Raw genomic sequence first — 22259 nt, 5'->3', positions numbered from 1 at the left:
TATAGAATATTCGTATGTTGCCTTATGTTGTTGATGATGATGATGATGATGATGATGAAGATGAGCCATTAATTTGCATTTCAAGACAAAGCAAAAAAAAAGAAAAAAAATTGAAATCAAGAACAAAACTTCTTGGTCGTCCTATACTACTTACCAACAAACACACACACACACACACACAGTATCTGTCTGTAGTAAACTTTTTTTTTCTCCTATTTCCCATCTTCAAGTTTCTCTTTTTCCATAATCATCATCATCATCATCGTCGTCGTCGAAACAAAACGAAAAGAATCCAAAAAAAGTATAATGAGAGTGAAAATTTTTCTGTTGTTGGAACATGAGACAAGTGGTGCATGCAAAATGGTTATAATTTTTTTTTTATTCTCTTTGCCCACTTATTTATGTGCACGTTTTTATACAAGAATGGCTGAATTCTATAAGGAAAAGAGTTGTTCGTCATTGTTGTTGTTGTTGTTGTTGTTGTTTGTTGTTCCTGGTCTGTTCTAGTGTTTACTGGCTGGGCGTCAACAACAACAATAACAACAACAATGACTAGATTATCAGAATCCGGCGAAAAGTAACAAAAAAAAAAAAATAATTAGTCGATTTGAAACTTTTTTTTTCTTTTTGTTGTAAAACAAGATTCTTTTCATTACGACACTGCTGCTGTAAATTTTTAGCATCCCCCTTTTTTGTTTTGTTTTCAAATTCTAGGAACAATTGCTATAAAATCAATGCTAGACTCTTCGTGTGTTTCTGCGATATCATCAGCCAAGAAATGATAGAATAAGAATGATGAAAAAATTAATACTCGTTTGTCGTTAGTGGTTTCGTTTTCATCTTTTTTTTGTTGCATTCTTATATTACCTATATATGTAGTATTCGTAATGGAAGTATTATGGATCATATCTTTAATGGAAAAAGTTTCAGAATAGAATAGAAAATTTTATTATTATAAAAAATAGAAACAGAGAAAAATGGTTGGTTGTTGGCATGGTGTGTGGTTGAGCTCATTAAAAATGTTTTTGATCATCACCATAATAATCATTTTGCGTTTTTTCATTTTTGTTTTGTTTTGTTTTTTTTTTCATTGCTTTCTCAATGTTTACAATCCAACCAGAAACATCCAAATAATAGATGACATGACTGTATAGTGTCGATCAATATCGAGATTTGAGATTTTCATTATGCAAAAAAAAAAATCATAATTTTTATTTTTATCGACGAAAAAAAATTGATTAAACACAATAATCATCATCATTTAGAGTAAATGAAATTTTTTCTTTTTTTTTGGTTGTAAAAAAATTATAAAATCGTAAATTTTTGTTTCGTTTTGTTTGGGTAAAAAAAAAAATTTGATTCGATAAAAGTTTGCAATGAATAGTTTTGAAGTTTGTTTTTTTGACACATCAAATAGTGATTGATGTATGTTCTTCGTAATGAACAATTTGTTTGATTTCATTTTCAATCTTATTGGCCATCGTTTGTATCATTGGTAAATTTGTTTTAAAATCATCATTCTGTTGCATTAAATCGATAAGTGTGATTAAAAATTTTAACATTTGTAATCCACGTTCAATAAAACGATAATGAAGCTCGATAAAATTTTTTCTATTAAGGCAATATTCTGTTTTCATTTCATTTATCACAGTATTTTTATGTTCAATCTCATTCAACATGATCAACATCATTGATGATAGAAAACGAAAATCATTCATTTTATATGGATAATGAACATTATTATTATTATTATCCATGTCCATTAATATATTGCACCAGGCATCTTCGAAATCGGTTTCCGAACCATCCGAATATTCAAACCATTGATCAGCGATCGATGTTGAATCGGATAATGTTGTAGTCGAATTGCAAAGATATTTCGAATCATCTGAATTTGTTATTACTTGTTGTTGTTGTTGTTCATTATCAACCATATCGATTAACTCGTCGATTATCGATGCACAAACCAATGAATCGACTGTCGTTTTTTGTTCAGTTAATTTTTCATCGATAAACAATTTAATTAAAGATGATGATTCTGTTGTATCAGTTGAATTTTGTTGTGTAATAGCCAAACTAATCATAGAATTAAATTAATTTCAGATTTTAAAAAACTTTAGAATTTACCTATTCTCAATAGTTGTCTGGACATCATTATGATGATGTTCATCGACCAGGTTACAAACAATATTCTTATATTGTACAAGTTCCATATTCATTTTTTCGACATCATCATTGAGCAATTGATTGTCCCTTTTAAGCTGGCTATTCTCTTCGTCCAAACTATCTAATCGAGCTGATTGATCATCAATTAATTCGATTAAATTGAAAAATAAAGGCAATTTTCTTTGTGTAATGTTTTTCATTTCTAGCTCGTAAGATGACAGCGCTTGTCCTATGTCGATTGTTTTCGTAGCCGTTTCAAGCATGAATCGATGAAATTCCATTGATTTAATTTGAGCATTTTGTTTTGTTTCGATTATCAATCCAATTAATTGTTCATTCTGATCAAATAGATTATCGATGATTTTATTCATAAATAAAATTTTCTCCTAAATCATTAAATACAAATCAAAACATTAACAACAATTAAGAATACTTGAAAAAAATGACTTTTACCTCTTTGGATGAATTTGGATCGTTGATTCTCTTTTGGCAAAATTTTTTATAATCTTGAAACAATTCCAAGATTGATTCATCTTCATCATTGACTGTCATCGTTATTATGATTTGAGTTGAGCAATATTTTTATAAGGCAGCTTGTTGTTGTTATCGTCGTTTTGATTAGTTTAAAAATGATCACCATTTGTTGTGAAATAACACAATGATGAATGAACACAATTTATGAGATCAAGAGGGTTAACAATAATAGAAACATTTTCTTCTGGTTGCTTGGCAATCAAGATTGGTGTCATAAAAGCTGATGATAATAATAAATAATTTTAATTAGAAAAAAGTTTCATGTGCATGGTTTGTTGTTGTTTTTGGATAAACACCAACAATCGATAGTGATGGTCTTGACGAAAAAATCGGTATCGATGTCAAATTTTTTTTTCTTTAAAATTCTTTGGATCCGGCACAAAAAATTTTGTTAATTTTTTTTTTTTGATTCTTGTGTTTGTCATGCAATCCAATCAACAATCATTTCTTATTTAATTTAAATTTTTTTTGTCTGTTTTGAATTTAAATATTTGAATTTGAATATTATCCACACATTGATTTTCATTTTTCCTAGTTTTTCAATTTTGTTTAATCAAATTGTCAAAAAAATTACGAACAGAAATGCATATACGTCGTTTTGCTAATATAATTATTACGAATTTCGTTGATTTTTCAATTTTTTTTTCTTCAAAACGGCTGGAAAACAAATTTTCTTGAATTTGTTTAATTCAATTAGATGATTGTTGAAATGAAAATAATTTTTTCTTTCGCTAAATTCAATTAATACAACTCTTATGACAACAGTAGCGACAACAATTGATTGATTTGAATCTAAATATTCGTTATGAATCGAAATCAATATGTCAGTTTTCTATTGTTGTTGTTGAAAATAATATTCTCTGGTGCTTACAAACGAATAATTTATTCGGTCTTCATTTAGTTTTTTTTTCTGGAATAAAAAGTATTCAAATCTTTGAAAAAACGAAAATGTCATCTACAGAAGGAACGCTAACACCAACTGCAGCCAATAATGATGATGATGATAGATCCTTATCTAGCAAACATCTTGATATTATTGCAATCGATCTATCTGAATTGGAATCACAATCAATGGCAAAAATTTGTCCAGATGAAACGAATCTAGAACAGAATGGTTATCGATTCAATAGACAAACAGCTATATTATCGAAACCAGGTTGTATGTATTATGCTGAAAAAGTTCCAACGAAACAATCCGATCAACAGCAAATTGTTTGTAAAATAATTCCATTGGATAATTTTCCACGTACACGTGATAAAGAGAATTTTTTGGCCAATTCTATTCGTATCATACGATTTGTTTGCGGTTATAATCGTCCAGAATCAAGACATAGGACATTCGTACGTGTTTATGAAATATTCAAGATTGAATCGAAAATCTACATTTTTATGGATGAATGTAAAGGCAATAATATTCTACAGATGATCAAACATCATGAAAAATTTACACAGAATGAAGGACGTAAATGGATCGAATCGCTTTGTGATGCCATTTTGTTTTTACATAGTCGTGGTGTTGCACATCGTTCTATTAAAATGGAAAATATTATTATTCATACGAACAGCAAAAATAATGAACCACAACATTCACAGCCAAAACTATGCGGTTTGAATCGTTCGGTGATCTATGTTGATCGAATGAATTCGAATAAGATTTTGAAACAAAAACGTGAAACACGTTCATTTGATTATTATCATTTGCCACCAGAATCTTTTCATCGATCAAATTATAATCCAGCCATTGCTGATATTTGGTCACTTGGTGTTATACTCATAGCCATACATACAAAACGATATGTTTTTAATGTAAAATCAAAAATTGATTTCAATCAACAATGGAAAATATTTGCAAAGAAACATGAAATCAATCCAATTGTTGCAAATTTATTGGACGGTATTTTCCAGAATAATCCATCCAAACGATTAACATTAAAATCAATTATGGATCATGAATATTTTCGTGTGGCCGAAGAACAACAAATTGAAATCAAAGAACAGACCGAAACACGTATGATGATGATGATGGATAAAAATAATGAAAATGAAAATAACAAATCAAATAATGTTGAGACAACAACGCCGCCGCCAATACAACCGAATGATGAGATTGTAAAACAATCAGCTGATGATGAAAGTAATACAGATAAAAACAACAACAACAACAACGAAAGTCCGAAAACGTCAAACGACCACCACCAATGATGATGATGCAGAGAATTTCGACTATTTGTTTGACACTTTTGAATATTTTAAAATTAAGTTTTTTTTCGCTTTAATTTCTTTGTAAAAAAAAAATTCATTTCTTCTTCATCAAAGAGGAGGAAAACTTTTGCGAAAAATGAATTCTTTCTTTCTTTCTTCGAGAGAGATGATTTTGTCAAGAAAAAAAAATCCAAGGGCAGTTAATATTCCTAAAAAATCAAGCACAATATAGAAAAACAGAGAGAAAAAAAATTTTTTTTTAGCCATCATTTCACAAATATTGACTTTATTTATTTTCAGTTATTTTATATTCGGTACATCACACACACACACACATCTTTTTTTTCGTTTCCGACGTTTTTATTTTCTCGCCAACCGTATATACGGTTATATCGTTGTCGTTGTCGTTTGGTTTCAAAAAAAAAAAAAAAAAAAATTCACAACGATTGTGACGACCACAGAAGCAATGCGTCAGAAAAAATTGTAGCTACTCTGTAAATATACAACAGCATCTCATTGAACATTTTCATTTGTATATATGTATGTGTGTACGTTGATCATCATCATCATATATTATCCTTCATGGCTCAGAATTAGCCTGGAAGCGATTCGGGCAAAAAAAAAAAAATTTTTTCTCTCTATGATGATGATGTTGATTTAGAGAGAACATGACTCGAAAATCTAAATCGAAATTGGAAAAAAATACACACACACACACGCTCATCACATTACATTCCATATACAATAGTTTTTCATTCAATTCAATTCATTCATCATGTGTTTCTTTCGTCGTCGTCGTCGTCGTTTGCAAATAATCTTCATTTTTTTTTTGCCAATTATCACCTGAAGCAAAGCCTTAAGCTAATCAATCCAGTTTTTTTTTCTTTTTGTTTTGTTTTTTTTGTATTCTAAACCATCAACATTGTCGATGTTTGAAAGATGATGATGATGATGATGATGAAGACCACGATCGACGGAGAAAATAAAAATACAAATAAGCTTTTTTTTAACCAGAAACAAAAAAAATAACTCATTGATTCAAGCACGATATATTCGAGTATTATTCATTCACGATCTTTATCTTTATCGATTAAGCAATTTTTTTTGCACATAGATTATGTTTTAAACATTCAAGTGGTTTTTTTTTTGTTTGGATATTCAGAATTATCATCTATTAAATGATGATCCTGATTCTAGACAAGAAAAAAAAATCAAATTAAAATCCACAAAAATAAATAAAATTCAGTGGTCACAATGTTATTTATACAAAAAAAAAAATTATTATTCTACATCCTGTACCTACATTTCATGATAATGATGTTCATCTCATCAACATTTATCAAACGAACATGATTCATGAATCGCTTCTGGGTTTCAGAATTCTGTGGATATTCTTATTCATTCATTCATTCATTTTTTTTTGTATTCAAAATAGCTATTCATCGTCATCATCATGATATGAATGTTATGGTATGGTTAAGGTGTGTATACAATCAAGTCAATGGTTTTTTTTATGTGAATGTATATTAGAATATACAACAACAACAGAAAATATTAGTACAATTTCGATAGGAATGCTTGAAGCCTTTTTTTTCTCTTTCAATCATCATTTTTATACTCAATTTTATTTTTTCTATTTTAACAATCATCAATTGATGTATAAATTGAATTGACTACTTACGTATACGTGTGTGCCTGTATGTGTATTCTGTGCGGATTTTATTGATTGGAATAAATTGATTATTCCTTTCATATGATTCTATTGTGGTTATTAATTACCATATAATTTTTAAACATTCGATCATATATTGATTGACCAATCAATTGATTCTTGAATGAATTTTTATCCATTTGAATTGAAAAATAAAAATGAATAAATCTCAAATTCAGTTTGTTCAGGCCACACTATGCATATGAAATTTATTTTTATTATTATTATTATAACGAATGCCTAAAGGCTGTATTTGTATGTATGCAGTTTTTTTTCGTCTCTAAAATGACATTCAAATGAAATGTAAACAAAACAACAGACAAACAACCTTAACGTGTCTATAGACAAAATCAACCAATTGGTTGAGGAAGATATCCATTTTGATGAACTAAACACATGACTATCAAACGGTGTGTGTGTTTGTGTGTCACCCGTCAATAAATTGTTGAAATACGTTTTTTTCCATATGTACGATTGCGATGTTGGTATAGTGGTGGGTGTCATAAAATGAATTATTTGATTTTTTTTTTCTTCCACAAAATTGTGTGAGAATCACCGATCGACGATGACGATTTATGTGCGTATTTTCTTCAATGGAAATGAAATTTAAATTTTTGATAATTGAAGAAAAAAATTTTGTCATTTTTTTTCTTAATTTTTCTCTTTATCACTGATTTATCATTATTATCAACCCATAACCATCAGGTTGTGTGCGTCTATGCGTATGTGAATGACCATAACAATGATGATGATGATGATAATGAGATTTAAATTTTTAATTGCTTTGTTTGTTTGTTTGTTGATTTTTTTCTCTGTTGAAAAAAAATGTCACTGAACTTTATCATACATCATCATCATCATCATAATCGGACATCATCATTGATATATAAGTCACAATAAAAATCAAATTTGGTACAATCAAATTTTATCATTTTCAATTAATCACAACAGCAACAACAAGACTTTTATTTTTACATTTAAAATCAATCAACTTTAAAATGATGAAAAACATTTGTCATTCAACTGATTCTCGTATTTGAATTTGATGACATGCACATATTTTTTGATAGATTACTATCAATTTACATATAAACTACCTATATATAAATCTTATCGATGATGTTTTTATTTTTCTAAAACATTTTAAGATGATTTATTATGATAATTTGTTTGGTTGTTGTGGTTTTTTTTCTCTTTATTCTCTTTTTCTTCATATTCATTGATCTTGATGATGATGATGATGATGATGATGATGTCCTGTTGATGCCCAGTGTCCAGTGTCAGAATCAAATGATGGAAAATGAAAAAAAAATGATTTGGGTGCCCATTGTGTGTATGTAAAATTCCTGTTTGAATTTTTTTTTCCTTTTTGTTTTCAATATATTTATGTTATGATTACCACTTTTGAGGTCATGTTGATGAATTGAAAATCAAGAAAGAAAGAAAGAAAGAAAAATAAAAATATTCACCATCAATGAATGGTAGTATCATCATTGTTTGTTGGATTTACATCTTTTTTTTTCATACAATGACCTTGCCCTTTAGGGCATAAATGCATCCACATCATCACAATCAATGGACGTATTTATATATCAAACATAGCCAGACCGGATTACTAAACAAAACAAAAAAAAATTTTTATTATCATCATCAAAACTATATTGCTTCAGTGTTTATAATCATCATCATCATTTTTATATAAAACCATACGGCACACAACATTATGAGTGTGTATGCATCAAACAACAACGAATTTTGCCTCAAGATACAAACAAATATGAGAATGTAAAGCCACGATTTATCAACATATGAATGATGTAAAACTCTGTGCATGTATGCATTCATTCAACTGTCCATCGATGATATATTGAATATAACCGATTTAAAGAAAATTCTTATTCTTATATTGTGTCTGTATATAGTCATTATTAACCCTTTTATAAGTAGCATATTATCATTATCAATTTACAAGCATTTTGACAATTGTGTACTTTACACAAAAAAAATCATCAATACATGCTCATCATGCACCTTAATATAGAATTAGAATCTTTTTAATAGCTCGTAAATATCATCAATAGTGAAAAAAATGAAGAAAAATTCAAGACCAATACTTCATCATTTCTTTTTCTGGCATTGAAATTAGTGTTATGAAAAAAAATTCCATATTTTCATAGATAAAAACGTGTAAATGGAGCCAACAAAATAAAAAATAAAAAAATTAGATGACACCAGCCCTAAGGAAGGATGGTGATGTCTATGATGATGAAATATAGTTATTGTTATTATTATTTGCATTGGTATTTAGCATCTGTGTGTGTGTTTGTGTACACATATATCTGACGATGTGATGTAAGATTGTTGAAAAGAAGGAAAAATGAAAAAACGCCAAACATAGCAAAAAAAAAAAAACCAAATATAACCAAATAGATTTTACTACTGCCCGAAAATTGCCTAAAGGATTTTTATTTTTTTTTTTTTTATTTTCTTTTCATTTTCCAAATACAAAACACACAGAGAAGGATATGTGCTGTGTGTGTGTGTGTGTGTTTCTGAATGTTCTTGAATGCATTTGAGAAAAAAAAAATGAAAAACTAAATAAAAATGCTTCAAGGCATGATGATTTTTTTCTGGTATATAATGCCACTGATGATGATGATGATTTTTCGTATCGATACACGTTGTTGTTGTTGTTGTTTGAATGAATAGTGTTTAAGGGTAAATGAAGTGAGGTGAATTTGTTGTTGTTGTTGTTTTCTTGGTTGTTTGCTATTGATGATGTAATTGTTATTGAAAAAAAATAGCCTAAAAATGTCTATTGGGAAAATGTTTTTTTTTTGTTCATGAACGATGATGGTCAATCGTTTGTGTGTGTGTGTATGTGTTTGGTTGGTTAGTCGATTAGTTGTTGATTGGCGTGTGTGTGTATGTTCAAAATAACAAATGATGTTTGTTTGATGGACATACATTTTTGCTGAAAAAAATAACCTGACACTGACACACAATCATCCAAAAGAATTTTTTTTTATCTCTTTTTTTCCAAAATCAATCATTTCAATGACGATAGATGCAAAAAAAAATTCCCATATTCATTTTTTTCCGATTAATGATTATTTTTTTCTGTTTTCATTCATTCAATCAAGTTTATAATTAGTGTTGTGAACAGAGAAAACTTTTTATCCATCAATGATGTTGATTTCTTTTTTGGATCATTTTTTTTTTTGGAGGAGGGGTATTTGGAAAAATTTTTTTTTTGTTGAATTTAAAATGCACATATCAATCTGACAATATTCATACCTTTAGGTTATTTCACCATTCATTCGATTGGCTTTCGTTTCATTTTCTGTTGTTGTTGTTGTTGTTGTTGTTGTTCAAGTCTATTATTACTATTTGAAGTTGTTCAGATCGGGTTTTTGTTTTTTGTTTTTTGTTTTTTGTTTTTTGTTTTTTTCTTTTCGTTCGTTTGTTCAATGATATATATTTTTTTCAAAAAAAAAAAAAAAAAAAATCAACCACGGAAAGAAAAAAAAATTTATCCTTGATTTTTGTTTTCTATTTTAAATGAAAATATAAAAAAAATTTTAGGTCCACAAATTTCATTGACATTAATTTGCTTGAGGCAATCAAACGATGATGATGATGATGATAAAAATCGAATGTGTATTTTTTTTCATTCATTCATTCGCTATTATTATATTTATATAATGAATAATAATAGCCAAAAGGCATCATCAACAATGTGAAATGTGTGTGTGTGTGTGTTGGTGTGCATTAAAGTTTGTTTTCAGGGCTTTGCTCTATTGTGTGTGTGTGTGTTTTATTTCATGTTTTTGCCTGAACTTGTTATATATGTGATATGAAATGGTTCCAATGTTGTTTGAACACTATGATGAAATGAATACAATGTTCTGGTTATTTAAGTTGTTTGAAATAAGCACAATGTTTTTGTGGATGACCAATAATAATAGCAGAGGTGTTGCTATTTGGATGCAACAATATGATGATGATGATGATGAATTTTCTATGAAATACTCTCATGTTTGATCATTTAAACATCAACATTATTCACAATCCAACCATTTTTTTTTATTCAACATCTCTATCCTCATCACTATATCACAAATAAATAAATATATAAAACGTTAACAACAATCATCAATGCTTCTACCCGAATGTAGAAATGAAAAACTATTCACGTTTTAATACCACCAAACGGCTACAACGACGACGACGACGACTCAAAGATTCTCTTTTGCTTTTTTGCTTCATTGATATAAAAACATGATGACTAGACTACCGCATTCGGCACTTTAAATTTGGCGCCATACCCGGCACACAAACAACAACATGTTATGCATGAAAAATACGTGAAAAATTTAAATTTTTTTTTGCTCTGATAAAAAAAAAATTTATCATGTAATTATGCAACGAATCGATTGATTAAACTGGAATTTATTTTTTTTCGGTTCAATCATAATTCGATCTTGCCATCGAAAAGAAAAAAAAATCAATCAAACATTTGATTATGTTTTTTTTCCCGAAGAAAATCAATCGATTTCAATGTTCATCATCATCGCCATCATCCACATCAAAATCAATCAAATTTTATTGTGTTTGACCGATCAATATCCTCATCATCATCATCATCATCATCTATTATATTCAAATTATATGGTCAACTATTAGTGTTTGCTTGCTAATTTAAATAATTATCCATCATTCAATCAAGATAAAGAAAAATACTGAAAAATCCTGAATTTTTAATTCCGTAACAGGACTAGATCACGTATCCTGCTATTCGTTATTATTTTTCAATCATTCAATTGATTTGATTTGATCACACACACACACACATCACGTCACATCACATCACATATGTGTGTTTAGCAAACTGTTGCTTGTTTCGTGTGAACACACACACAAAAAAATTCTTTCAATCATCACGAACAATCATCGTCTGCATTAGGTAATATACAGCCAGTTTTGTTCAACAACAACAACAAAAAGACAATAAACAATTGTTTTCCTGAAAACCACAAAAAAAGAAAAGAAAATTCCATTCACAATCAACAACGAATACTACAACTCAATACTCACGGTATGTTATTTATTTTCTACCTGTTTTTGTTTTTGTTGTTGTTGTTGTTGTTGATGATGGAAATACCATCAATAATAATTGTTTGCCCTTTCTTTGGTTAATGTTTTTTTTCCTCACGTTTCGTCAAATCTTTTTTTTTTGTTTGGCTCCAATGAATGCATCAAACACATTGCTGAATACCATATATACATTTGATGAACAAAACTAGTTAGTTATTAATAATATAATATAATATGGTCAGTTTTAGGTTTTTTTTTCATTTCAAACAACAATTGAAAGAATTGTTTTCTTCTTTTCGATTGTATGGATGGTGTTTCAAGTTTTGTTTTTGTTGTATACCACCATCACATCTCTCTCTCTCTCTCTTTGTTATTATTATAGTGATTCATCTTTTTATCGCCTGATATTTTTCTGTTTATAGAAAAATGAACAAAAACAACAACAACAACAAAATGCCTATTTTTACCAACATAAAGATGGACAAGATGATTGTGATGATCAGTGAATAGATAAGGATGATCTATGAAATTCACATCAAATAATCAGTTATCAGATCTTTTTGTGATGATGATGATGATGATGATGATAGTGTTAAAGTTAATTTAAAGACCAAAAGTTTTTTTATTTCTTTTTTTTCTCGTCTTTTCATCATCATCAACAACAACAACAACAACAAGAAATTGATTAACTTTTCACCTGATTGCCTGTGTGTTTGATTTTAGTATACTGTCGCATTTTTTTTTTCGTTAGCGGTCTGTTTTACCATTGTTTACTTGTTTTTTTTTGTTTTTGTTTCATTTAAATTAAATGATGCCTTAAAGCATAATAGTCGTTAATTAGCAACATATACGTATATTGTCTATATATCGATGACCAGAATTTATTGATTATGATGATGTTTGGCAATGATTTTCACAATATACAAAGTTTTTCACTATAATTTAATTTGTTCTGATTTTACAACTGATGGACATTTATTGATTATATTAGTTGATTGTGCCATTCATTATGACAATGATGATGATTATCGATTTTGGATAGCTAATGAATAAATCAGTTCAAAGTGGTCTGGCATATATAATAAAATCAAATTCTATATTGAAAATCAAACAAAATTAATATGATCGATCGATTGATTGTAGAAAAAATTTAACCGCCATATAATCAATGGCTATCATTGTTATCTTATTGTTCATGTAATTGACGCAATTCAAGTTTTCGGGCTAGTTGAAAATGAGCTAAACATGAACAAAACATGTTCTCATATTGATTAATCCTTTCTGTCCGAACTTTGTCAGCAAAATTGCCATCATTTATTACTGATGACATTTTATATATTGAGAACATCATCAATGTGGACACTGGATTTTTGTTTGATTATGAGATTTATCGATGAAAATAATGGCTGTACGCTCACACCCAAGAATGCCAATAGGGCTATGATAAAGACAAATAATTCATTTTCATTACAATCTGAATAATTTCTTTAGCCCATTGGCATCGTCATTCATTTGGATTTTTTTTGCTTGTTTTACCTAGATGAATGGTGAATCGAATGCACCTTGAAATCATTTATATCTTCAGGCAGACGACGATAAATGTAATTTTTTTTTGTTTCTTTCAAGTCTAGTTCTCATTTTAAAATTAATCAAACTAGAAAGATTCATGAACAACATTCGATTTGGACAGACAGAATTGTTCTTGAGAACATCATCATCATCATCATCATCAAATGTTTTACCTCTTCAATAAACAAAAGAAATTGTGAATCAATTTTTCAAGTTGATTAAACATTTGATTAATTACATTTGATGTGATTGAATTTAAATAGAAAAAATTCCACTTTAAGCTTTTCGCTATATGTGGTCAAATATTTGATTCACCATTGATGTTGCAATAGCTATATGGCACACCTAAACTTCTTATTCTTTTTTTGTTCTTATTTTATGTCGGACATTCATTTTTGATTCATTCTTGTTTATATTTTCATTTCATTTCATTTCATTTTTTTTTCTTTCGTTTATTTGAATGGCAGACCTTTTTTTTTCTCATTCGTTAAACAAAATCAAAGATCAATCAGCAACAATGAGCGTATTGTCTGGAGTAGTTGGCTCCGGATTAGAGCCAACAAATGCATATCTAAGCAATAGTTCAAATTCTTCACCGGCTCGTACATCACCTACAAATTCAATATATTCGAATATAGTCAATATGAATCATAAGATTTCTGGCATACCATGTGTTGCTGCTGCATCACGATATACAGCTCCGGTTCATATTGATGTGGGCGGCTCAATCTATACATCTTCACTGGAAACATTGACCAAGTAAGTTTTTTTTTTTGTTGTTGTTAAAATTTTCTTGATGTTGATATAATGTTTTTCTTTGTTTGTTTGTTAATAATAATTTTCAGACATCCGGAAAGTAGATTAGCTCGTATGTTTAATGGTTCAATACCGATTGTATTGGATAGTCTTAAACAACATTATTTCATTGATCGTGATGGCAAAATGTTTCGTCATATATTGAATTTTCTACGTACAAATACATTGGTCATTCCGGAAAATTTCGATGAACTTGATCTTCTTTATGAAGAGGTAAAATTCTATGATATACAACCATTACTCAGGTATGATTGATTTCGAATATATTCGGCCAGCAACTTGAATGAATTTTCTTTTCTTTTTTTTTTATTGCAGACTGCTTGAACAAGTTCGTATGAATAAACGAGCTCAAGATTTGCATCATAGTCGTTGTTGTTCACCCAATGAAAATGGAATGATAACTGAACGTTCGAAAAATTGTGCTCAAATTCTTTCAACCAAACGAATTCGTCTCGATGATTATGGAGATTTGATTGATCAAACTAGAATCAATAGCAATAAGAAAAATATTTCGAAAACAAATTTTAAACTTTCTAGTTCTTGTATTAATAGCAATACCTCTGATAATGCTGATTCACCAAAAGATTCTAATCTGGAGAATAATGAATGTATTTATCAATGTTTAGCGGTTAATATATCACCCGAACTAGGTGAAAGAGTCTGTATAAGCGGTGAACGAACTTTGATTGAAGAAGTCTTTCCTGAAATTAGCCAAAATATTATGGATTCAAGTAAAGCAGCTGTATGGAATCAAGATGCTAAACATGTGATCCGTTTTCCATTGAATGGTTATTGTAAGCTGAATTCATTACAAACAATTGTTCGTCTTTTGAATTATGGATTCAAAGTGATGGCTTCTAATGGTGGTGGCGTCGAAGGACAACAATTTTCTGAATATCTTATGGTACGCAAATGTCCATCATCTTGAATATTGTATACATAATCATCAATCATATCAACTAACTATATGAATAATCATAACATTTTCTGTTATCATTATATATCATATATAGCACCGATAAATAATATATATCATCTTCTACTTAATATCAGTTTGATTATTCGTTTTTTTTAGAATAATTTATTCATTATAATCATTTTTAATTTGATTGCTGTGAAAATATTCATTAATTGAATCTATTTGAACAAACAAAATAATTATCAACATTGTCCAGTGTTCAAAAAAAAAATTCTGTCTTTCTACTTTATAAATCCAATTCAAACCTGAATGACCAACCAATCTTCCCGAAAGCAATCGATTTCAAATTATGAGCGTAAAAAAAGAAAATTCAGAATTATAAGATCCTATTAAATTAGCTCAGTTTAGAATAGATCATGATGGCGGTGAAGAGAATCGTGTTCAAGTCAAAAAAGAAAAAAAAATGGAAATAGAATATTTTGAACAAACAAACACGATGAACACATCACATGCATTCTATTAAATGTCCGTAAGGCAAACACATAGAATACAAATATGCACCAAACAATTTACCAAATTTCATTGACAACCATTGATATATTTTCCATTTTGGGATGAAAATTCCGAACGCAAAAATGACTTCTAGCAATCTTTTTTCTTTCAATGGCTGGGCCCTTTCTTCCTCATATTTTCGAATTGGTTACCGTTTGATGATAATACTCTCTGTCTTTCTGTACATGCTATCCAATATTTGCTTGATTTTTATGTTAACATAGCCCATGGATATGTGATGCCATCATTCTAGTCATAGTGCTATTAATGTTAGTGCATGAGAACCGATATGAAATTCAACGGTTCCTGTTGTTGTTGTTGTTGTTGTTGTTCAAGTAAACAAAAACTCAATCCGGTGATATATTTTTCCACTCGTATATAGATCTTTCATGCTAAAGAAAATGCCTTGAGCAAATTTTTATTCATTTGCCACTATCTTCATTTTCCTTGAATGCAATGCTTTTCAATGATGATGATGTTCCAAGTGCCAAGTTATTATACAGTTTTTTATAAAATTTAAAAAAAAAGAATTTATCGAAAATGGGGCGCTACAGTCGATAACCTGTTGAATTCTCTGGTTTGTAGTTTGTTTTTTAAGCAAATAGATGGCGTTACGCATCAAATATTTAGCTTATTTATTCATCACACATTTATCGAGAAAAAAATAGCAAAGTTTTTTTTTTAGTTTAAATATCCATATTTTTAATAATTATGTTGTTTGCTTAAAAGATACACAAATTAATGAATGAATAAATCAAAGCAACAAAAACGAAAAGAGTGGTTTGAATTTTTTTCCAAGTAATTTCAGAATTCTTTTTCATCCACTATATATTGTGATTAATTGGTCCACATTGAATGTTTTGTTTGGTTGATTTCAATTTGAAGAGTCTATTAAAAATCATTTCATTTTTACGATGAATAAAGAAAAAAAAATAGTAGAAAGAAAAAAAATAGTTGGAAAATGTATAGTAATTATAAAATGAGATGTTGTTGAGCATTGCATTCATTGATGACAATCTGAATGAAGAATTGAATCATTTAATGACGATGATAAATGTCAATCTGGACAATTGTGTGATTATGATGTCAACTTTTTTTCATAAAAAAATGTTTGGTATGTCAAAAAAGTCCTTTCTTTTTCTTTTCCTTATTTTTTGATCCATCCAATTGAAGACTGTAATATGGAAAAAAGTAAACATTTATTCAATTTAGTCAAAAATATTGCAATTATATATAAAATAAAAATTAAAATAATTCGGTCCCTTTTGTAGTGTATCATCATGATAATTAAACCGGAAAATGTGATCAAATAGAATCTAAATATGATAATGATAATCACAAAAAAATTGGGGAAAAATATGGCCTTCTTATGGGGAGGGCAGCTTTCTTTTTTTTGAAGAAAAAAATGGCAAACATATCACAACAACATAATGAAAAAAATAATGATTTAACAAGCAGGCAGCAAACCAAATGAAAGGAAAAGAAATTATTTAGTTAAATAATAATAAAAAAAAATAAATGAATATATGATGAATGAAATGATTCTCATTGTTTACGTATGGTCGAAAAAATGAATGCTTTTTTCAGGCCACCAAGTTTGAGGGCATTCTTCGGTATATAAACCAGCCTATCGGTTCGAACATCGATGCACGATTTAGAATTCCTAGTTTTTTTAATGTTTTGTTTTTAGGTTCATTTGTTTGTTGGAAAAACGGTATATTGATAACAAAAAAAAAAAATAATGGAAAGGAAGGAAAATAATTTAGGAAAAAAATTAAAATAGCAAAAAAAAAAGAAAATCTAATCAGTCAAAGTAAAATACAAACATAAGATGATAACATAAAACAGATGGTCAGGCAATGTTTGGTGACAAATGGAACACCCTTCACAAATATACACATACATAGACATTTCATATCGGTAGGAGTAGGAACGGTAGAAAAAAAATACAATAAAAAACGACTTACTCTTTCATATTTAGATCCAATGTATTGACACGACGAATTTCTTCCATATCTTTCGATACTAATTCGAATGCTGCTTTTTCTTTTTCAAATGCAGCCCTTCTTTCGTCTACTTCTTGACGTTGTTGTTCCAATTTTTTAGCCATCTCTTCATGTCGTCTCATATACTAAAAGTAATTCAATTAATAAACAAGGAATTATCATCAAATATGACACAAACCTCTTCTTCCGTTTCTTTAAGTTTATGCAATTTTTCTTTGACTTTTTGTTCGAAAACTTGTTCCATTTCGATTTCCATTCGTTTCATTTTTACATCATGTTCTTTCTTTTCCTCTTCCATTTGTGCTAATGGATTCCTGTTTTAGGATAAATCCAAAACAATTATTCAAGAAACTTTAAAAAAGAAATTCGCAATAAAGAACAAGACAAAAGGTATTGAGAAAAAGGAAAATAGGTTGATAATCAACAGGACAAATAAAATTTAAATTGGTGGTGGTGTTGATAAGACTAAAGTTCTGACTGGTTTGGACAGAGCTTACCAGAACACCATTGTAGATTTTGAATTTCTGTTATTGCCATGATCGCAAACACTTTAGATATATTATCAATCAAGAATTTTATGAAAAGAAAGAGTTAAAAGCACGATGATTTAAGATATAGAGATAAAACAGAAATACGGAAATAGAAAGCAAAGAGAGCGAAATTTATGAATAATAAAATCAGACATACTTGTTATCTTTTCCTTTAAGTGCCATTTCTGGTGAAATACCAGTCAATTTACGGCAACGATAATTTTCATAATGAACATTATTGGTCGTTTCAATCAAATCCAACATATAATGTCGAATCAATAAATTACGTAATGCATGAAAATCGCAATGTTCCAAACTTTCGACTAAAACAAAAATTGAATCAAATTCATTAAAGTTTGAAATTCATATCAATAAACAAATTTAAAACATACTTTCAACCAATCCCCAAGGATATTTACGGCCACGTTTTCGTTCACCAGCCACCTCAAGAACATAGTTACTTCCAACCACTGCAAATGGAACACGGCTTTTAAATGATTTCAATAATTTACTTTCTTCTTCATCTTCAGGATCGGGAAAGTCATAAATTTTTATCTTATTCTGGTTGATTTCATTCATTATCTGAAAAAAAGAAAAAAATTTAGTTTTGGAAAAATATGAATGCTATATAATGAAATTACATTTTTCTTGAATGCTGACAATTCTTCAGGTGTGAATGCATCAGCTTTAGCAATGACAGGTATAATGTTGACTTTATCATGAAGATGTAACATGAATTGTATATCGATCGGTTTCAATGAATGTCCCGATGGGGCAATAAAATAGAGGCAACAATGAACTCGACTATCCTGGATATGAGTTCGATGAACACGTGTTTCTGCATTCAGATATTCTTCATATCGTGATTCGATAAAATTGACAATCGGTTGCCAACAATTAGTGTTATCCACAGCTGTTCCATATCCAGGTGTATCCACAATGCTTAGGTAAAGATTAACTGATTTTTCTTTCAACGATACACGAGTCTGTTCCACTTCAACAGTTTTCGCAGCACGTTTTGATGGACCAGGATATTCTGGTGAATAAATATCGGTCAAAAACATTGAATTTACCAATGTTGATTTGCCTAGACCAGATTCACCAACAACCATCAATGTAAATTCGAATCCTTTTTTGATTGTTTTTCGATGTATCTGATTCGGAAGATGTGAAAATCCAACAAAATGTTCGCCATCTTTGGTAAGACCTGATGACTTCAAGTCATCAGTATTTCGGCTTGAGAATCCCATTGATTCTAGCCGATCACGTGTATAATCCTTGGTTCCGTTACTTATCGTCGATGTTGGTGATGAAGAATCGCGAAAATAATATTCACGTTTTGAATTGAGCTAAATAAATGAAATAAAACATTATTAAATCATGACTCTAGACAATTTTGTTTCGTTTTGTTCGTATGTATGAAAAAACAGCAGCAGCAGCAACAGACTTACGGCATCATTTTTACTCAAATTATTAACCTCATCATCACATAAATCATGACGACTTTTTCCCCGTGACAAACTCGATGAAGGATTCATTATCGATGTTCCGTAAACATTACCACGCTGTGCTAAACGTTCAACACCGGCAAAACGATAGCCACCTCCATACGAAGGCGTCGTTGCCATCCGTGATGAATCATCTTCATGATGTTGTGTAATGATTGGTTGTTGATGATCATGATCATTTAGTTGCTGCGAATATGGTCGATACTGTCCACTCGGTACACTTAAATAATTATAGCTTGATGTAGGTGTTGTCGCCTGTATCGAGGTAACATTTCCGTTGGTCATAAATTGTTCACGAAGTGATGCATTACGAACACTAATAGATGATGATGTTGATGGTTGATAAGTGGAAAATGTGTAGGACATCGGTTGATTAGTTACCGATGATGTCGACGGAGGCGGTGAATAAAGATTTGATGATGAACGATAATGTGAAGTGGAAAATATTGAATTTGGCCTTGTAGGAATTGAATCAATCATTGGTGAATTCGGTACAGATTTTTGTCCATTATGTGTCGTTGTTATCGTAATGAGTGTATTGGATGCAACCGATGATTGTTGATGCGAATCATCAACAATATTTTTCGCTACAACCGGATATGATACTGTTGTCGATGATTGAATACCTTTTCCTATAGAGGTATTATTTTCCCAACCAGCCATTAATGATTGAAAATTTGTTGCTGTTTTAGGGCCACCACCGCTACTTGAAGAACCAGATAATTCTTTTGGCCGTACAGGTTTCGATGGTGTCGAACGAAAAACATTCATCATGATTTTGATTTCGAATGATAAGGAAAAGAAACAACCAGTCAAATTCAAAGTCTAATCAATGAATGAATCGAAATTCTTTCGGATGTCAGTGTTTTACTCCAAAACAAAAAAAAAACAAAAGAATCGAAAAAAAGTAGTAGACAACGATATATTTTTTTTTATTTTGTTATTCTAACATTGTCCAATCAACTCCAATCAATAATAATTGAACCTTAAGACATACACACATACACGAAACTGACGGAAACTGGATTGTGGGTGGTAAGGCATTGATATCCGAAATAAAAAACGATAATTCGGTTTGCGTGCCAATCATTCATTCTATCCCACATGTCCATCAACAATGACAAACCCAATTAATCGAATCATGAAGGCAAGAAAAAAAATTATAGTAAATTGATGACAATACCAATAATATTAGTTACATAAAAAAAATTCGTCGAGGACATTTGTTGTTTTCAATTTCATTTCTAAAAATTTTCTTATTTGATCAACAAATTCGGCCAAATGTTATGGCATGTCAAACTTGAAAGTTTTCTTTTCATTCATCAAAGGAAAAAAGGCCATCAATGGACAACTTGTTGCCAAAATTGTTATTGAAAGCTAATCAAATATACATTAGAATAGCGAAAGAGAATGAATAGAAATGATAATTGTTTTGAAACCAATCAACATCAATGATTGGCAATTTGATCAGAAATGAAAACTTTCAAAACGATGTAAAAATTACACAAACAAAATTTTTTTGTTTCGAAAACATTTTTTTTGCCTATAAACCAAATATGGAAATGAAATCTATGTGTAATCTAATGGAGAAAGGGCTGGGTATCTTTTGCATGTGTGACAGGTCGCTTTTTTTCTCATATAAAATTGTTGATGATCGCGTGCGATCGTACGCCCAAAATAAAAAAAAAACAATAACAACCTTGATCATGAACAAAAATTTCATCAAACCAAAACGGAAGTGTAATAATAATAATAAACTGGATGACAGCAATATGTAGCGATATTATTAACCGATTATATAACTGAAATTGACTTTAGTTGCTGCTGCTGCTGTTATACGAACAATATATATAGAGACATATTTGTCATATGATCATCATTTACATAACTTAATACTGTTGATGATGATCAATGATTATTCATAAATATAGAAAAGAAAACTTATTCAAATTTACTTACCGCTAAAATTTTTTTTATGTGACCCAAAAGATACGATACGATATATGTGATTATTACCCATTTATTTACGTTCATTTATCCAATGATTTAGGTCAAACATTCGATGGTTGATGATGATGATGATCAAGATGGAAATTTCAATGAAATATTTTCATTTAAATTAACGATGAAAAAAAATAATCATCAATTCGAATGAAGAAATATGGAGGTAAAAAAAATGAGAAGAAAAAAAAATCAAGATAAGTTAAATATGCAACAACACAAGACAAGAGTTTTATAAATAGTAAATAAATAAATAAAAAAAAATTGTCTGATTTTCGTCGTTCAAATGAGATTGAAAAAGGGGACAAAATTTTTTCGGAATTCAAAAAAAAAATCGACAAAATAAAATTAAACAAAAACAAATCTCACATCGAGTTAAAGCCGTCGCCACTTTGGTCGACTCTTTTAAAGTTTCATCAATTTTTTTTCTCAACATTCTTATCAGGTATATATTATATCTGGTTGATCATCATCACACTTATTTATTTTCTTAGGTTATTTTCAGGTTGTTTTGTTGTTGTTGTTTCTTCTTTTTTTTTGACAGGTAAATGAGTGAGATCTTATATAGTTATTATTATTTGGTTTGCATGTGTGTGTGTTTGATTGACAGATTAAAGTCAACAACAGTCATTTTTTTCTACCAAAAAT

The 22259-nt window shown here is 29.4% G+C and overlaps 4 protein-coding genes across 8 annotated transcripts in view; 2 read left to right on the top strand and 2 right to left on the bottom strand.

Moving 5' to 3' along the window:
- The window catches only part of twz (BTB/POZ domain-containing protein twz), a 32168-nt gene extending 17029 nt beyond the window's left edge, over positions 1–15139 (top strand). The window contains exons 3-6 of one of the 2 annotated variants that reach the window (XM_075728933.1): positions 10199–11711; positions 13747–14038; positions 14125–14340; positions 14411–15139. In XM_075728933.1, coding sequence (XP_075585048.1) covers positions 13797–14038; positions 14125–14340; positions 14411–15023 — 1071 coding nt within the window. In that variant the 5' untranslated portion in view covers positions 10199–11711; positions 13747–13796 and the 3' untranslated portion in view covers positions 15024–15139. Of the gene's footprint in view, positions 1–10198; positions 11712–11810; positions 11948–13746; positions 14039–14124; positions 14341–14410 lie in introns of those variants that run through there. The other variant, XM_047057770.2, reaches the window with a different exon arrangement.
- On the bottom strand, positions 895–3000 carry LOC124494577 (uncharacterized). The gene is made up of 3 exons (XM_075728932.1): positions 2620–3000; positions 2128–2552; positions 895–2076 (listed from the first exon to the last, which is right to left on the bottom strand). Exons 1-3 carry the CDS (start codon positions 2716–2718, stop codon positions 1410–1412), a joined length of 1191 nt encoding a protein of 396 aa, XP_075585047.1. The 5' UTR covers positions 2719–3000; the 3' UTR covers positions 895–1409.
- On the top strand, positions 3232–5210 carry LOC124494576 (uncharacterized). Its single transcript, XM_047057771.2, has one exon. The coding sequence runs from the start codon at positions 3649–3651 to the stop codon at positions 4900–4902; it is 1254 nt and encodes a 417-aa protein (XP_046913727.2). The 5' UTR covers positions 3232–3648; the 3' UTR covers positions 4903–5210.
- A 1100-nt stretch (positions 15140–16239) lies between the features above and the next one.
- On the bottom strand, positions 16240–20507 carry pnut (septin 7-like protein pnut). Of its 4 annotated transcripts, none has more exons than XM_047058326.2 (8): positions 19554–20507; positions 18744–19451; positions 18495–18684; positions 18260–18425; positions 18070–18120; positions 17751–17886; positions 17534–17697; positions 16240–17229 (listed from the first exon to the last, which is right to left on the bottom strand). In XM_047058326.2, the coding sequence occupies exons 1-8, from the start codon at positions 20382–20384 to the stop codon at positions 17112–17114; spliced, it is 2364 nt and encodes a 787-aa protein (XP_046914282.1). In that variant the 5' UTR covers positions 20385–20507; the 3' UTR covers positions 16240–17111. The 4 variants fall into 4 exon arrangements, with proteins under 4 accessions (XP_046914282.1, XP_046914284.1, XP_046914283.1 ...); XM_047058328.2 differs by having other exon boundaries at positions 16240–16740; positions 19554–20505; XM_047058327.2 differs by lacking the exon at positions 18070–18120 and having other exon boundaries at positions 19554–20500.
- Between the last annotated feature and the right edge of the window lie 1752 nt (positions 20508–22259).

This window comes from Dermatophagoides farinae, chromosome 3, assembly GCF_024713945.1.
Source record: "Dermatophagoides farinae isolate YC_2012a chromosome 3, ASM2471394v1, whole genome shotgun sequence".
Classification (NCBI taxonomy): domain Eukaryota; kingdom Metazoa; phylum Arthropoda; class Arachnida; order Sarcoptiformes; family Pyroglyphidae; genus Dermatophagoides; species Dermatophagoides farinae.
The sequence above is the reverse complement of the archived record's forward strand: the minus strand, read 5'-3'. Positions and strand labels throughout refer to the sequence as shown.

What these genes read in the sequence shown, in the direction of transcription:
- LOC124494576 (XM_047057771.2), top strand. Translation starts at nt 3,649, where the DNA reads ATGTCATCTACAGAAGGAACGCTAACACCAACTGCAGCCAATAATGAT.
- LOC124494577 (XM_075728932.1), bottom strand. Translation starts at nt 2,718, where the DNA reads ATGACAGTCAATGATGAAGATGAATCAATCTTGGAATTGTTTCAAGAT. An exon ending in ATCCAAATTCATCCAAAGAG is followed by an intron (nt 2,553 to 2,619) that starts GTAAAAGTCATT and finishes TTAATGATTTAG; the next exon opens with GAGAAAATTTTATTTATGAA. An exon ending in CAGACAACTATTGAGAATAG is followed by an intron (nt 2,077 to 2,127) that starts GTAAATTCTAAA and finishes TTCTATGATTAG; the next exon opens with TTTGGCTATTACACAACAAA.
- pnut (XM_047058326.2), bottom strand. Translation starts at nt 20,384, where the DNA reads ATGATGAATGTTTTTCGTTCGACACCATCGAAACCTGTACGGCCAAAA. An exon ending in TCCTTGGGGATTGGTTGAAA is followed by an intron (nt 18,426 to 18,494) that starts GTATGTTTTAAA and finishes TTTTTGTTTTAG; the next exon opens with TCGAAAGTTTGGAACATTGC. An exon ending in TTGGATCTAAATATGAAAGA is followed by an intron (nt 17,230 to 17,533) that starts GTAAGTCGTTTT and finishes TAAAAAAACTAG; the next exon opens with GAATTCTAAATCGTGCATCG.